This window comes from Oxyura jamaicensis, chromosome 4, assembly GCF_011077185.1.
Source record: "Oxyura jamaicensis isolate SHBP4307 breed ruddy duck chromosome 4, BPBGC_Ojam_1.0, whole genome shotgun sequence".
NCBI classification, from domain to species: domain Eukaryota; kingdom Metazoa; phylum Chordata; class Aves; order Anseriformes; family Anatidae; genus Oxyura; species Oxyura jamaicensis.
In genome coordinates this window covers 83,006,856-83,023,904 of record NC_048896.1, presented here as the reverse complement: position 1 = coordinate 83,023,904, position 17,049 = coordinate 83,006,856, and the positions used below count along the sequence as shown (strand labels likewise).

The window sequence follows — 17,049 nt, the reverse complement described above, 5'->3', positions numbered from 1 at the left end:
ACAAGTAGAACTAAGGCTCTACTTTTTTGGTCTGAAACATGCAGTCCTTGCACATCGCCTAATGTCTCACTGAAATTCTTAATTTCTTCTGAACTAGGCAGTGGATATGTTTGGGTTGATTGTATGTTTAAAACCAGAAATGTGATAACTAGCTAGATATTAATATTTTTTGCTCTTTGCAGAGGGGATTGTAGAATGCATCCACCTTTTCATGAATCTGTAAATGAAATCTATTTAGATAAACATTTGAAGATCAGGGTTTTTGGACATACTGAAAAGTTCAATGTAAAAGTCCTGTTGTTGGTAACATTTTTTGTTTGTTTTTACAGTTAACAAGGGAGTTGCATCAGTTGTGCTTATCAATGCTGCTGAATCAATCAACAGTAAATGCAGCATCTCTTACAACTTTTGCAGTCTTTCCATTATGTTTTGGTTTTAAGTATTTTTAAAGCTTTCTTTAACAAAGCACATCTTTTCAAAATTCAGAGTGGAAGCGTAGCAGAGTGCAACAGTCGGTTTTATATAGTAGCAAATAGTTGCGCATTGTTCCGATAGCAAAGTAAACTTGATAAAAAGCTATGTTTGTTCAGTGAAAATGACTATTCAGCGCAGTCGACTTCTCCCTACAATATGTCACGGGAACCTACCCCAATCATTTTAATCGTAAACAATGCTGCTGCTTCTTGCAGTGGGTTAAGCGTATGCAAATTGGAACCTACTGTTTCGTGAGCGATCAATTCTTTGTGGCGAGAGGAAAGAAATGTTGTATGTATTGCTAAGATACTGCAAGAAACATAATCAGCGTCTTTGTTCAGAGCATACGCATCTTTTGAAGATGCTGCTTTCCTGTTTGTCTTCTTATTTAAAAATATAAGCTGCTCTAAAATAATAAGAAAAATCTCTAAACAGAACAACATCTACCATTTCCTAGTGAAGGCCCCGAGTATAAATAGAGCTGTGCGTGCCACCTGTGGTAGCAGATGGCAGCCATTCACAGCTTCTTTTTGTGCTGGACCTGCATTATATGCAATAGTTGCTTTTATGGTTTAATAAAAGTAGTTTGAAAATCTACAGTGGCGACAAAACAGAGATATATGTGTTAAAGAGGTAGTGTACAATGAAGATGAACTTTGAAATGAAGGTAAAGTATAAACTGGAACCTAAAGTGACTTTAAAAAGTTTCATTGCAGGCTTGAACATGAATTTATAGAGTGCTTTTTACTTACACGATGCTGACCCCTGTGTTGCCACCCAGTGGATAATGGTTGCTGGTTCACTGTAGGTTTCCATTGCCAGAAATGTGCTTGGGGGGTTAAGTAACACCTGGAGTCTCTGACGTCTGTACCTGTGTGGGGTTATCACTTTAAGTTTCTTAAGTTGTAATTATGTGTACCACCTTTCACGGCAGATGCATCTTTTAGGAAGTTCCCTACTGGTGCTCTCCAGCTTCTCTTCTCCCTTGCTATGATAAAGATATCTGGGGGCCAAAACAAATGCAAGAGATTGTTTGCATTTAGTCTTAAACGTTATTAGCCACATTTCCATAAGAATAATTTAAGAAAAATCATTCCAGTGTGTCGCTGTCTGGTACTGACCCTGATGGGACAGCCAGAGTGTGGAGTGCAACTGGAAATGGGGATGGATGAGGGGGAGTCTGGGATTGTATGAGCAGTTGTTTTTGTCAAAAAGAAAGTAACTCTCGGTATTCTGGTGGTGAACAGCAGCTTGAGAACATGCTGTTAATGTAACACCATAACTGATGTTGGCAATATTGGGAGGAAATGTATTTTTTCCCAGGATTCTCACAAAAGCATCAGTTATCTGGAAATTCAGTAGTATTCTTCCCCATAAGATAACTTTACTCTTAACGTAGTGCAAGAGTGCTGCGACTATGAAGAGCATTTCTCTTCCCCTCCTATCCCTCTGGGGAAAGAAAGAAACCATTTCTTTGTTTCAAGGCTGAAGGAGAGGTTTATTTCTCTGCTGCAGACTTTCAGAGAGGAAGAAAGCTAATTTCCAAGAACCATGACGGAAGGCCAATACTCAGATGTGTTTGTGCTTCATCTTCAAATTGCTTTCATCTATCCTTTTGAAGGCTGTGTAGACTGGTGGGGTAATTGTTTTGAAAGCAGGCGTATACAGCAGATAGGAAGTTGCAATTACGATGGATGGGTAAACGGGATGGGAAAAAAATGGCTACACTAAAATACAAGTGGGATTTAAAATTGTTCCATGTTTGCTTGAAAGATTAATTAGGGACGATAACAAATATACATATATATGAAAAATTAGCCCAGAGGCAATAAGGAGCAGCGGACATGGCAGAAAGAGAGACTGGTTGGCCAAGAAAATTGTTGCAGAAGGGAAGACTTCGTAAGGATAAAGTTCAGGCTTGGAAAGTTCACAATGACTTAACTAATGGTATGAAAAAGTCTGTAAGTTAAAATACTCTAAGTATGTAAATAAATAGAGAACGAGGGAAAAAAAGTGGATTTGTCATGCAGCTGGAGTATAGATTATGAAAAGCTTAGGTGTGGTCTCCAAACTGAATTAATATGGAAAGAGCCATGGTCCAGCAGGGTAAAAGCAAAGTAGGTACTGGGAACCAGGGCATGGGATTGGAAAGCTGTACCAAATCTCCGTGTTAATGAAGTCTAGTCACAGTGATCAGATAATCCCTGGGCTGAGTTCAGACACAGAGGATGTGAGAAGTCACAAGTCCGATGTCAGCTAATTTTGGTGAAAATACATTGAGCTGGTGATGGTACTCTTTGATCAGAGGGCAAAATTTAATGCCTATAATTAAGTCTGCAGAGGGAAAATGATTATGGCATCAGCAGGGCTTTTAGTCTGATGCAGAGGTGTTCCAGGCTTCAGAAAAGACTTCTAAGTGGAAAAAGATAAATAGAAAGTAAGATACAATGGAGTATGATTTCATGCCATACTAAAAATAGCATATGCCCAACCAACTTGATGCTTTAAGAAAATCGTATTTCCTTTATTAAGGAGATCTGGTGTCTGATGGTAAAGGGGATGATAAAGTGCTAATAGATCTAGAGGAGATTAGCAGAGAAAATATTACCTGCATAAGATGTGGCTGTAGCAGAAGCAGTAGTTCTGTGTTAAAAGAGCTACTGTACCAAAGAAAGGTTAATGGTTGAATTACTCTGGGACTGAGTTTTAAAACTGTTTAACAGTGTTCTTATTTTGGGTAATACAAAAAAAAAAAAAAAAAAAAAAGTGAGATTGAGGTAAAACGCAGTGATGAGACATGCTGAGGGGAAGGAGAGGGAGGAGCACGCTGTGTTACAGCAGGTGCTGTGTGCCTGAGCTTTGGAGTTGTGGAGAGTAGAGGGAAATCCCACATGCATTTAGGGGCCAAAACAAAGAATAAGCTCCGAGCCAACCAATGCAAATTGGATATGCAAAATTAAAAAAAAAAAAAAATGCAAAAAACATTTCCAGGCGAGTAACAAGGTATGAACACCAGCACGTGCCCTTCTGGTCATTTGCTTTGGAAGAGGATTGGTAGAAATTGAAGCACATGCAAAGAAGTTATGAATTAAGCAACTTCAGAACTACCTTGTGTGAAGAAACTAAAATATTGGGGTCTTTTTTCTGGGCTGAAGGTTTTGGGGAGATAGGATAATTTACAGTAAACTCATAAGGGAAGAAGAGCTTTTACAGGAAAGGAGTGTTTTGAAACAAGAACGGATGGGTGGAAGTTGGTCATTAGGAAACCTGAAAATTTGGCAGTTCTTATTCATAGTAAGAGCAGTAAGATTCTCATAAAGGCAGTTGGTTGGAAGAGGCTTTATTGCACTTAGGATGGAGCTTGATAACTCTGTAAAGAGCGCATGGTGTGCTTCTGATAACCCCAGAAAAAATGCCAGTTGATGACCCTGGAGATATCTTCAAGATTTATATTTGTATAATCATGGATATTTTGTGTCTGTAGAAGATAAGCATTGTACCTTTAAAAAGGAAAAGGAGAAAAAAAAAAAAAAAAAAGGTGTGTGTGTGAGAGATAAAATTCACATTCCCTTTATTTAATGCTAGTGAGACCTTTTCCATAAAAATCGCTTTATTTTGTTGATGCTGCAAAGACAAATTGAATTCACAACTATGCCAGTAGTCCACAATAAGATAAGGCAAAAGAGAAATAGCCTCAGTGCAAGATCCCAGAAGATGCTGTTAGGATTTGAGGGAAAGCAGAACAAGAAGTCTCACTTCTGATGCAAATCTTGGGAACTAAGAGCTCGATGCAAGTATGGGCATAATGGTGTCATTCTAAATTCATGAAAATAGCCTTACAAATGAAGGAGAGGCAAAGTGGGGTCAGTGCAATTCAAACACACGATGACAATTTTAGCCTAAATAGAATGCTCTTTGTGACTAGATGAATTAATTACTGTAAGACAGTGTTCTTGCTTGTCATTCTGATTCTTTCTGCTTGTTAATCACCCCTAAATTGTGGCTATTGCAATAATATTAAGATTTATTACTTATAAAATTTTGCTAATCTCTTTTCTAGTCTAGTGTTTGTTCACGTATTAATGTAAATGTTCTGGAGTTTGTCTCTGACTTCACGTTTCCACTCTTTGTCCCCCGTAGCGCTTTCTTTCTGCCTGTTAAGGATTATTGTTCTACTGAAGCACTGTATGACTTTAAAATGTTCAGCTTTTATAGTCAAGCTCAATTTACCTATTAAGCAAAGTTCATGATGTACCAAGTTGGAGCTGAGAAAGAGATCAGAATACAAAAAATACGTTCTGGCATTGATGGGGAGGAACAGCTGTAGAATGGTTTAGCTTAATTTTTGTGCCCCGTTGATCTTGAGGAGTAATTTCAGTGTTTCTCTTCATATTGCAAATTGGGATGAAATTCCTTGTGTTGTTAATCATATGGAAAACTTAAAACATGGAAATTGGGAAAATTCTTATCTGATACAATGAGTTACAGGAAAAAGGAAACAGCAAATGGTAACAGGGAAAAGTATACACATTTATTTGCGCAGGAAAATGCATTTTAGCTGTACAAATCACAGCAGTCTGTCTAAGTACATTTTTCGTCTTTTTTCAGATCTTGTGAAAAATAATTGGGGGAATTAATCTTCTATTTATGCAAACTATTCTGTGTTCTTTCTCTGTGGTTTTTGTTTGTTTAATTACAAGGACCATTTGCATGAAAATAGGATTTTAAGACTTGAACGGCTTCTGATGCCTTTTCCCAGATACATGGAGTAAACCGCATTTATTTTATTTATAAACTAAAACAACTATTGCTTTGTAAAATTCCTTGCATGCCTTTTAAAGCTGAATTATTAATAAATATTTGAGAAGGGTTCCCGTGCACCTCCCATCTTGAAAATACCTACCAGTAATGTATATAATTTCTTCCCTCCCCCTGGTCCTATCATGTCTGCTTCAAGACCCGCTAAGGAAGTCATCCATTGGTAGTCATCCTGTTTCCATGGCAGATTAAAACTGGCTTTCTATACTTCCTCCATTCTCTAAGATAAGTAGCATCTGATGCTACACCAAGTCTTTTAAATTCAACTGAAGTTTGCAAAAGTTCTTTCAGATCTTAGGAGTTTTTTTTATCTTTTCAAAATATCTCTTTAAAGACTTTTATAAAGAAAATCAAATGGATTTACATCAAAAATGTATCCATGGTGAAGTGGAAATCTGGAAATACAAATCCAGAAAAATCCATGGGGGGAAAAAAAAGAAAGAGAAATTTGTTATGGATATATTCCCTGGCAAAATGTTCCATGATAGAGATGCCTTGGTTCAGGCATGAACTGGTCACTCACGGTACTGCTGCACAAATGGGAAAGAGGGGGCAGCACCTCTACAAGTTCTTGTAATTGAACTTAGTATTTGCATCATTCTTCCCTAAGCAAAATGTTAAAAAAATTTCTTGTATAATCTAAAATGAATTTATTTTCTGAGATAAATGTTGGCTTCTGGATTGCTGGATCATATCACTTTGAAGTCCTTAGTTTTGTTTAGTGTTATGTTTAATATTTTAATGTTTAATATTGTAATTTTTTTTACTGTTTGCTACTACTTAATACTTAGTTTATGCTTTTTGTACACGAGACATGTTTTTACTATTCCTTTCTAAGTTCTGAATTCATACAACAGATCTGTAGATGATATTTATGTATTGACTGTTTGAAAAACATGAAAATTAGTTGTTACAAAATTAATTTTCCTAATTCATGTTTGAGGAATGGAATTACTGAACTTTAAAGATATGAAAATATTAATTTATGTAACTATGGAGTTTAATATGATTTCTCTTCTTTTAGATTTCCAATATTGGGAAGCTGAAAGATTTTCTTCTGCAGCACAGAAAGGATTACATTAATGCTTACAGGTAAGTATGTATTTTGTTTAAGTAGTTTTGATTTTTTTTAATTTATTTTCAAGTTTATAAAGTAGAATGCCAAAGAATCTATAGGCATAATGATTGAAAACAATGTAGGTTGCTTATTACTTTGTATACTGTAACCTACAGAAGAAGAAGTACAATGCAGGCACAAGAAGAAAATGTCCCTAAATAAAATGAGGGTCAGAATTTGAATAAGACTTCTGGCTTTTAGGGTAAGATCTGAAACAAAGCAGACTGTCAGTCTGAGCCCAAAACCTCTTAAGGGCCTGCAGAATAAGTTTCTGCAGTGGTTCGCGAAAGAGCAGAAGACTAGATTCAGTCATCCAGGTTATGTCTTTCACTCTGTGATGCTAAACCTTGTTATCTCCAGGTATATATAGTCAGTAGTGTCAGCAGGGCCTGGAGATGACTGATGTGAACTCTTCAGACTCTAGAACGTGAATTCAGATGAAGGACATCATTTAGAATATGGTATTGGGACAGCAGCACAGGTTTTGCTTTTCTGTGACAAAAACTTTTTGTTTAAGTTCTGGCAGTTATTGTGTAGAGAAAGTTTTAAAACTCCTCAACTATTAGGAGACATGCAGATTTGCTGGATCTGCTTATTTGCTGATAGCTTTATTAGTATGATTTGTAGAAGAGTAAAGTATAAGTTTTACAGATTGGTGCTAGTAAGAAAAAAATATATATCATGTGATCTGCAGATTTCACATGCTTAATGAATTAGTATATCAAGTTATCCTGACACCTAAACATTTCTGCAACTCATATTTTGGCAAACTGAGTACAAATAATCAAATAATTTGAGAAATGGAAAACTTGCTTTTTAACTAAACATTTTTCTACATGCAAACTTAGTAGTCATATTATAGTTTGTACAGTACTTCATTCCAGAAATAGGAAATACTTTCCCTTTTGAAGGTTCTTCCATAAGCTTCACCATTTCCTGTGCTGTATTTCTCCAATGTAATGGCAGACTTGCATGGATTGAATCAGCCCTGTCTGCACTGTGATTCTGCCACAACCCTGACTACAGCTAAACTGTTGCTGCAATTCAGGTAGAGGAAACACAGTGCAAAGGCATCTGTGTGTTGAAGATACTGAGTTCCAAATCGATTTAATGCCTTTCTCCGAGAGCCTCAAAAATGAAGATTTTGGCATGTTTTAGAAATGGAAGGCAATGAGAGCTATTCATAGTCGGTATTGGTGAAAATGAAGTTCCTGTGTAGGTGTTGCACTATGTGGAAGGCATACAAGGATCTGCTTTTCCAAGCAGCAAGCAAAAGTGATGTATATCTATGTGTTAAGTCTAGCTCTCTGCTTTTCAGTTGCTTTTGGAATAGATAATGAACAACACTAGGTGGAGCTACCAACTGCATACTGAAATAACTTCTTACTGTGTGAAAACTCCATGTGAATGCATAAACTGAGAAACTGCAAATAACTGCAGAGAGAAAAAACTGTCAGTAGCAGATGACTTTGGGGTACTATTTGTGTTTTATTAGCAATTGTGTGCATAAAATAGAGGTGATAAAAAGGAGTAAAAATTTGCTCAAGATATTTTGCTATCTGAAAGTTGATAATGTTCTTTTGTAAACTCTCCTTTAACCAGTTATCTTGATAATTCTCAGTGATTTTTCCCTGCCTTAGGCATTAACTAAGGAAGATAAAAAGAAGTGTCATTCCCTTTCTTAAACTTTACAATAGTCATGTGAATCTCATCTGATTACAGTTGATCCTGTACTTACCAAATTTAAAATGAATAGTGCTGTCAAATTTGATACTAGATTGCTCATGCTATTCTACTTTGTGAATATGAAGATGACCATAGCATCCATGCTGGCAGTCTCAGTCTTCAATGCTTCATTCATTCAAGACAGAAGTTTTAATAACAGATTATAGGAAAATTTGTAAAGAATTTAATACAAAAAGGCAAACTAGAATTTATTTAGGAGGCTTAATTCTGTTAATCAAATTTGAATACTCTGTATTTTGTCAATTCTGCTATTTGTTTTTAAACTATAGTAGAATGTGTCAGTGAAAATTGACTTTTGAGTTATGTGGTTGAGTTACTCATCTTTTTGGAACTTCTTCATAATGTGTTACATCCAGAAGCATGGTTGCTTCTTTGACCTTACTTTTACAGAATGAATTCTACAGTAAAGACTTCTTTACTTTTATTTTTATTATTATTATTGGCATATATGAAATAGCCTGCAGAGGGGAGATCTTTAATTCATTTTTAGAGGGAGATGAGAAAGACAACTGGAAGAAGGGTTAATTGAAACTAAGGTCCAGACTCAATTTATCAAACTTTAATTATTTAAATGAAATAAATAAACTGAGTCTGAAAAGCTCAAGAATTACTAATTGCTTGTTCACCTCTTTTCTTCTTGAATTGGCTGTTAGTTTTAACATGAGAGGCAAACCTTAAACGTGATGCAGTGGTCTGAGCTGCACTTTAAGCCGTTGCACCTTTATCTTCTCCTGTTTGTTAGAATTCATTTACTTTCCCTTACACTTTGTTCTTTAGCTCTCTCTAATAGGGATTTTTTCCGTTTTGTCATGTTTCTTGTTTTATCCTGTCTACCATGATTCTCCTCTGGTCAGAACTTCTGAGAGCTTTAGTGAGTGGTGCCAGTGATCTGGTATCATCCTCCACCGGCAGCACAAGTTAGAATGGAAGTCAGTTTTGGAAACCAGCCTGTTAGAAGACTCTGATTTACAAAGGGGTACATACATAAGCTCCTCCATCAAACTTCTCTCCAACTGCATGTGTTTTTCCTTGGCACTTCACTTAAAAATTGTGGGTTGTATTAGTCGTAAAATCTGTGGCAAAAACTTGGGCTTTCTCTACAACACACATCTCAAGGAAATACTACTGGTTTATTCAACATTAGAGCCTTGTCTTAGAATAAAAAATAAATGAGTATATATATATATTAAATTTTAAAGTAGCAAACTTACTGTTTAACTATTTTAGTGCTGGCTTCATTATTCACCTTACTATTTATACATTTCAAACCTAATGAAGCCCTTTGGGCATCATGATCATTGAGCACATTCAGTGGCAGGGTATTTTATAAGAAAGGTAGCTAAATCATGGGAGACTGCATCACCACCGCTCCTACTAATAGTAGCTGTCACCGAGCTATCACTGCATATTTTTAACTGCAGTCACTCTCCAAGCATCTTTGGAAGGAAGTGAAACTCAGCAATCAAGTAATGCTTTAAGACATCTCAGAACATTTGAAAATTAATCAGTTTCTGTTGAAAAAATACTCTGACAGTACTTAAAAACTGCATTGACAAACAGTATTTGGATATTTGTTAATATCTGGTTTATCTTAAGGACTTCCTCACCAGCTTTTTTCAAGTAGGTTTATTATCAAATTTACTTGATAATCACAGAAGTAATTTTCAATTGATTAGACAATGTGGTAAACACCAGAAATTTAAATATTAGAACTTTATCCCTGCTAAATTGCAATCTTTAAGGACTTACCTTGCAATGTAACATTCAGCAAATGGCTGTCTTTAGTGAGAGAGCTGAGCAGAAAAGAAAACTAAACAAAACCCTTTCCTAACTCTGTGAAGTCTGAATACCAAACTCTTCTCTAAGTGATGCTCTGATGAGGCTTTGTTGATTTTAGTGGAATAATTTCTCATTTATATTGACATAACTGAATGCTACCTGTTCTTTTTCAGTTCTGTGACAAATTAGATGTAGGGGTAGAATTAGATGTAGGGGTAGATGGCTGTTTCCTTTGTCTCCCTTTAGTCATAAATGGTTTCCAACAAAACAAGGTGATCACTCATCCTGCAAAGGAGGAGGCAGAAACTCTTCGTTCCTGAAGATGTTAACAAGGTGTGGGTGACTTTTTTTTTTTTTTTTTTTTGTAAGCAAACAGTGATTGTGCCTTTCAGATAAGGGCTGTTAATTGCCTTCCCCTTTTTAGTGTATTATTGCCATGTATTCTATGTATTCTTCCTTTCTGTACATTACTGTGATACACTCCCACATTGCTTTCTTCACTCTGCAGTGTGAGATCCTTCATTCAGACTTTGGTAAAATGTCTGATGCTTAGTCTGTGAGCAACTTGTGCCTTTGCCTTTCTTCACGAGCTCCTTCACATTTTAGACCAGTGAACCCCCAAGGCAACTTGGTTGTGTTACGTCTGCTTCTAGGAACTAGCTGTAGTACAGTAACACTTGGGAATTGGAAATGATCCTCTGGAGGTCTCCATTTTCTTCAAGAGATCTTTCTAGGTTGAGATAATTCAAAGACCAGTAGTTATTCTTACTGTTTCAATTTAATGAGACATTGGAAAAGAATTAAGATAATTCTGGATTTTGACAGTAGAAGATCTCATACTTAAAAGGGAAATCAGCTGTTTGTCTGGGTTAATTTGACATCTTATTTACTCTCTTTTGCAACTGTAGAGATATTTATACAGTCCACCAGTGTTGTGCAGGATGGTTCTGAGTAGCAATGCTTTTTTTCATGGGGAAGGTGGGATGGGCGCCTTCTGATGCGTCTTCACTATGTGCTTCTGTGGACCTTTCGTACAGTTAAGTGTGAACGTTTCATGTGTTGTTTACAGCAGTTAATGTGCTTTGAAAAATTATTAAAGAAGCATTTTTGCCTTAAGTAATACTGGAGCCCAGTAATTATTCCTTTTGCTCTAACGTTCATCTACCTAGTAAAGCTGGAAAAAAAAAGGGCAATAAATCAATTACATATTTGACCACTAATAGAAGATAGTTGAATGTATGCCCTGGGTTTTGTGGAGAGTGCTCCCTTGATGTAGCTAATAAAAGAAAATAAGTCACCATTAAAGGATTCTAAAAATAGTCTCTTACAGGCTCCCCTACAATGCCAAACTGCTTTATTGGGCTGACTTAATTATGTTTTTATAAGACGCAAGCCTTTGTTACATTAAGACAGTAAAATGCGTAGGTAGCCTGTAAGGACTTCAAGAGAAAGTCTAGCATCCTCTTCGTGGAGGAACATAGAGTATTTTCTTGTTATCTAGGGAATTATTTTCTAATTATTTATTTTCTGATTTTACTCAGTTCATATGTGACATTTTAGAAATAGTAATTCTTCTAACAGCATTCTGAATTTTCTTAGCAATATTTTACAGAAATGGAAATACTGCTTGAGGTGTGTCTGTACTTCCTGCTCTAGTAGCTGAAGCTTCCCCACAGACTTTAAGAAAAATGTTTTACATATGTTGTTGTGAGATGTTTTGTCATTAGACAGGTTTTTACTTTGGATTTATGTTGAACAGCTTTTTGATGGAAATAGGAAGTAAATTAAAATGCCCAAAGCATAATAAATATTGTTTGAATTTAGTAGTTAAATAAAATAATTTAAAACATACTAGGTGCCAAGGTGAAGAAGTTCACAGAAATGTCTGCTGTACAATTAAGGTTATGCATATATATACATATGCACATATGCATATATGTATATATATGCACATATACATACACACTTATCTGGGGGGATATGTATATATCTGTAAGACAATACTGCACGTGGTAAGTAAGGTTTATTTCCATTAAACATAGTCCACGTCTGTATTTTAGAACAGGTTGATTTCAGCTTCTCACGTCTTTATTTTGTAATGCATTGTTACAGGAAAAGCTTTTCAAGCAGATTTTTTTTTCTGCTTGGTTTGGTGTCTTCATTGAATGAGTAAGCAGAAAAAAAAATATGTATGCACCATCAGAAAGAATTACTGTTTCCAAAAGCTGGTGTAGTGCCTCCAGAGACTGTTCTCTATGCTTTTCCAGGAAAACAGGAGACTAGAACAGATAGATTGGAAGGAGCACAGCTGACACTCTGACTCAAAAAAGAGAATGGTGAGGTCATACCTAACATTCTGCCTTGTTGGCTTTTAAATATCTTCTGCAGTGGACCTTCTGTATCCTCCCTCTGCTCTGTTTCTGTCTCCTTGTCTGTGCTACTAGATTTTTTTTTTTTTTTTTCCCCCCCCCAGTAACGTACACTGGTTTCTCCTTAGTCTTTTCAGGTCAACATTTGTGTTTGGGTTCATGTTCATCTTCTCTTTGGGTACATGTTCTCTTTATCATGCTTTTTCCTCTCCTTTGGACACTGTCCTAGCCAGTGTTACAGTGAGGTGCAAAGTGAAACAACACTCCAGAAGCTCAGGACAGCAGAAAGATCGCCTTTTATTTGCAATAGGTTGTACTACACTTATGTATCCCATAGTAAAGATCACTTTTTATGCAATAACATGTTGTTACGTTCAGTTTATGATCCAGCATGATCTCCAATGGCTTTCTGAAGTACTGTTTCCTAATCACTTGTTCCCCACGCTCTGTGTGTTGAGGTAATTGTTCCTGCTGCAACAAAGAGCCTCTGACCATCCCTTATTCAAATTCCTTGTGTCATTTCTCCATGTTGGTAATATTGTTTTGAACTGAAGTCTTGTTCAGTTAAAACAGTTTTAATTTGCTTATTTCTTTGCCTCTGCAAATTTAGTAAATGTGTACTCCATTTCGCTGAGTTGTTATGCAAGTATTTAACACTGTCAGAAGCAGGACAGCCCCTGTGGAACACAACTCAGTACCTCCTCCTGGTTTGGTGTATAACTACTCTACATTCAGCTTTCCAAACAGTTTCACATCTGTACAGTATTTGCTCCTTGTAACTTACTTATTTGCTGGTAGCTTATGAGAATGTCATACGGGACAGTAACAAATGCCTGACTAGAGAGAAGATACATGGCAGTGGTTGGTCTTCAACCATCCATGAGACCTGTTGCTACATTCCCAACGTAAATTACACAGTATGTGATTTATTTGTGATACATCACGGCTATTAGTTATCTTTTTGTTCTTTTCTAAGCAGTTAAAAATTGATCATTTGTTCCTTTATTTTCCTAGGCTGAGTGGTCTATAAATCCTTTACTTTTTTTTTTTTTTAAAATACAGATGCTACAGTTTCATTTTTTCATCTACCTAGAACTCATCTATTCTCCACTAATTCCTGTCAGCATAGATGCATCCTTTAATTTGATGCATATCGTATGTTATTCCAGCGTCTGGCCTCCTGCTTCTGCAAACTATATGGATGTGTATTCACCCTCGGATTTTTTTGAAGCCAGTTAGTTTCCTTCAAGAGCACACCATTGGCATACAGATAGGAGGAATATATACTTTTTGAATTCTGCTTGCATCATTAGCTCAGAAGCACTGCACTTTCAGAAACACTCATGCCATGACCTGTTATGGCACTGTACACACTCAGCATCCTGTTATTAATAGACCACCTGACACTTGCTATTACTAATGAAAATATTGACAAGTGACTTTGATTTCTTTTTTTTCTGAATGTCGCAGGTACTAAATTGGGCCCAGATGATTTAGAAACAATAAGCTAAAGGTAGTAGTAACTGCAGTTTACACTTGACCTCAGAGATGAAAGCTAATGCAGAAAAAGCCATAAACATTTAGGTTTTCTTCATAGTCTGAATGTAGTTTTATTTCTTTACTGAGTAGCAAGCCAACACATTCTTTGGTCTTTCTGTTATTAATATTTGTGGACTAATCTCTTGTTATCATTGGCAATCCCTTGTCAGTAGTGTCTCATCCCGAACTTGACCCTTTTCTGATTGCATCCCTATGTGCTGTGTTCCTTCAGAGTTGCCAGTAGCAATCAGGCCTAATTTGCACTTTCTGTATTCTGCTTTATTGTATTTGAACTCAGTGAAGAGCTCTTGAAATAGCATAGTTCATCTCTTACTGCATTGCCTGTTCTTCCCTTCGATCAAGGACAGAATTGCAAATTATCCCAATGTCATTTCTGTAGGAAGACTACTAGTTCACCTGGAATTTTTCTGTTCAGTCTTAGGTTTCCTTTTTCTATGGAATTCAATCTACTAATTTTTTTATATACTATTGAAGTCTGCCTACTTGATGTCTTTGTCTCACTCTTAACTCTTCTTCTTAAGTGACCCAAGTTGCCTTCCAACCCAAATTTCCCATGAAGCTTTCTATAGCTGATGAGGATAAAAATCTACAAGAGTTGTGCACCCTTCTCCCCTTCGTCTGCATACATTAGCAAGTATGTGCCTTATGCTTTGGCAAGTTCTTGCGATTGCTTCTGAAAAACATTGTTCATTTGACCTTTCCTGATTTTGTGATGTAGCAGCCCAGTGATACTGCCGCTGGTAGTACTTCAAAGCATGTCTTTGCATCTCTCACATGGCTTGGGATTTTTTTGTTTGTTTTGGAGAGAGGGGCTGTCCCTTTGGCCTGTTCCTTTTAAACAAGTGGTTCTTTCTATGGTAAGGATAGAAGCTGGTGATTAGATAGATTTTCTGCATGTGCAGGCTTCCTGAGGAGTGCCGTGGGGCTCAGGTATGCTGCTAGTAGCAGTATGCTGTAGGTGTTTCGGCATAATATCATGATATCATGCAGTTGAGTGACTCCATTCTTGCCTTCCCAAGGAGGCTGGAGTTTCAGGTGTCCTTGGCTCTGGGTGGCTTGAATAGATCTTCTTTGGAAGTGCTGGTGCCAGACACTAAGCTATAAACAGGGAAAATAAATAAATAAATAAAGGTATTCTATTTATTCTTTATCTAGATTGTCGCATTTTGCTGCCTTTGAAGTTGTGAAACTGCTGTAAAAATTTGACCCACCCTGTTTTTGTATTGGCAGCTATGAAAGGTTACAGAACAACGTGTCAAAGGTGTCAGTAACGTAGTGATGCACTGAGGATAACTAATAGTTACCCTACTAGTAAAAACAAACCATGCCTGAGGCAGTTTTTTCATATGTATTTCTAAGGCTGATTTAAATGAAAATTCTTGTTTGCATTTTGTAATCTTTACCCTGTAAAGTTAAGAAGTGCATGGAAAGCATAGAACTCATTAAATACCACACAGGTGGGCAGGGTACAAGAACCTAGGTGTACCACGCTCCATGTAAGCTGTGCAAAGGGAGTAGGGAAGCAGTCTGTCCTCATACATTTAATGGTGTGAGTTGTTTTACGTTGCATTTTAACCATCAGTATATGTCATTTTAATCAGGTGGGAAAAGGCTGTCTCTAAAATGAGACAATGTCAGATTTTTCATCGTCAGAAGCTGCTCTCTAAGAGAGTGCAAATGAGAGGTCCAGTTTAGACTACCACCGATTACAATTTCAATAGGGATTTTGCCACAAATACATGAAACACATCTGTCCTGAGCAAAGGAGAGCAAATCAGCTAGTGAAATACAAATGGAAGCATTATATATGGTTGCTTTTCTGTAAATATTCTGTAAATCATACAAAATAATTTTACAGTATTTAGAGTGATTTTAATCAGGGAAAAAATCCCTAGTATTTATATGTCAGATATGTGATAGTGTTGGAAACAAACGAGAAAAATAAAGAATATTACTTGTAATTAGTTTGCCTTTCTGTTTGCTGGCTAATTTCTGCTTGGGTACAGGCTGGCCAATACAGCAGATACCAATTTTCAAGCAAGGTGAAGCTTGTGATGCTTTTTTTTATATATAGCCAGTCACCTGGTGTGTAGGTGAAGATGTTTTGGGAAACCTGGAGATATTAGCGTGAGCTTCAAACTTTGTGGAGGAGCTGTGGGAGAACCACACTGACAGTACTTTGACATACAACAAGCAACTGGTAGTACTGCATGTGATGAGAGATGATAGAGGAGAATGAGATGAGAAGATGTGAAATGGTCATAGGGCATTCCTATGGCAAGCATTGCAGCAGACATAGAGAAGATTTGGCATTGTTGTGGTGAAGTATGAGGTATCAGGCTAGCTTTGGAAACCGAAGACCTCTTCTTTTTACTTGTTTAATTGCATTGATACAGTTGCATTATACATACCTTGAACAAGAGGGAAAATTTTCACACATAAATAAAAATCTAAGTTAAAATGTGTGCATATATTGAAAATTTTCTCTCTGGTTTAAAGGCAAAATAGGATGTGGTGACTGATCAGGAAACCCAAGATGAACGTTAGATAGTGTGCTGTAGCAAAGTCTTATCCTGTGCAGCCACTATTAAATGCTTCCATACAGTATGTTTTTCCTGGTGGTTATCTGTGCTGTACTAATATTATACTGACAGGAATGGACAAAAAATCTTACAAGTGTACTGAGGTAAAGCTCTAAATATACTGGACCCAGTTAACATCTGAATGGAGAGCTCTGCCTAAAACATACGGTGTTACTTGGCCTTTGTGGTTGCCCTCCATTTTTATTAATTCGGTAACAAAAGCATATATTAATCCTATTAGAAAATATCAAATAATGTATAATCTAAAATAGAAATAAAAAATGGGAACAGGTTTTAGTAATTCTTATGATCTGCTTGATATAAAATATACATTATTTTCAGATATTCTTTACTGTAGTTTGAATTTACAGATTTCTTAATACAGCTACCTTTTAAAATGAAATTCAGGATTTAAGATAAAAACATACATTTAAGTGAAATAAGTTCCAAATTTTTGTATTTCTTTCAGTATTTGAACTAATCTTTTATCTTAGTAGTGTTTTTTTGTTTGTTTATTTCTTTGTTTTGTTGGAATAAATACTGAAGGGGATGATTTACTTTCTAATTGTATTGCTTTACTTTACCTCCTTGGTACTTGTTTATA

General features: G+C 36.3%; 1 protein-coding gene across 1 annotated transcript in view; it reads left to right on the top strand.

Annotated features, from left to right (window-relative positions):
- Positions 1-17,049, top strand: part of STX18 (syntaxin 18) — a 65,197-nt gene that overhangs the window by 26,736 nt on the left and 21,412 nt on the right. Inside the window, exon 2 of the mRNA XM_035323498.1 lies at positions 6,317-6,384. Within this exon, the coding sequence (XP_035179389.1) occupies positions 6,317-6,384 (68 nt within the window). The remainder of the gene's footprint in view (positions 1-6,316; positions 6,385-17,049) is intronic.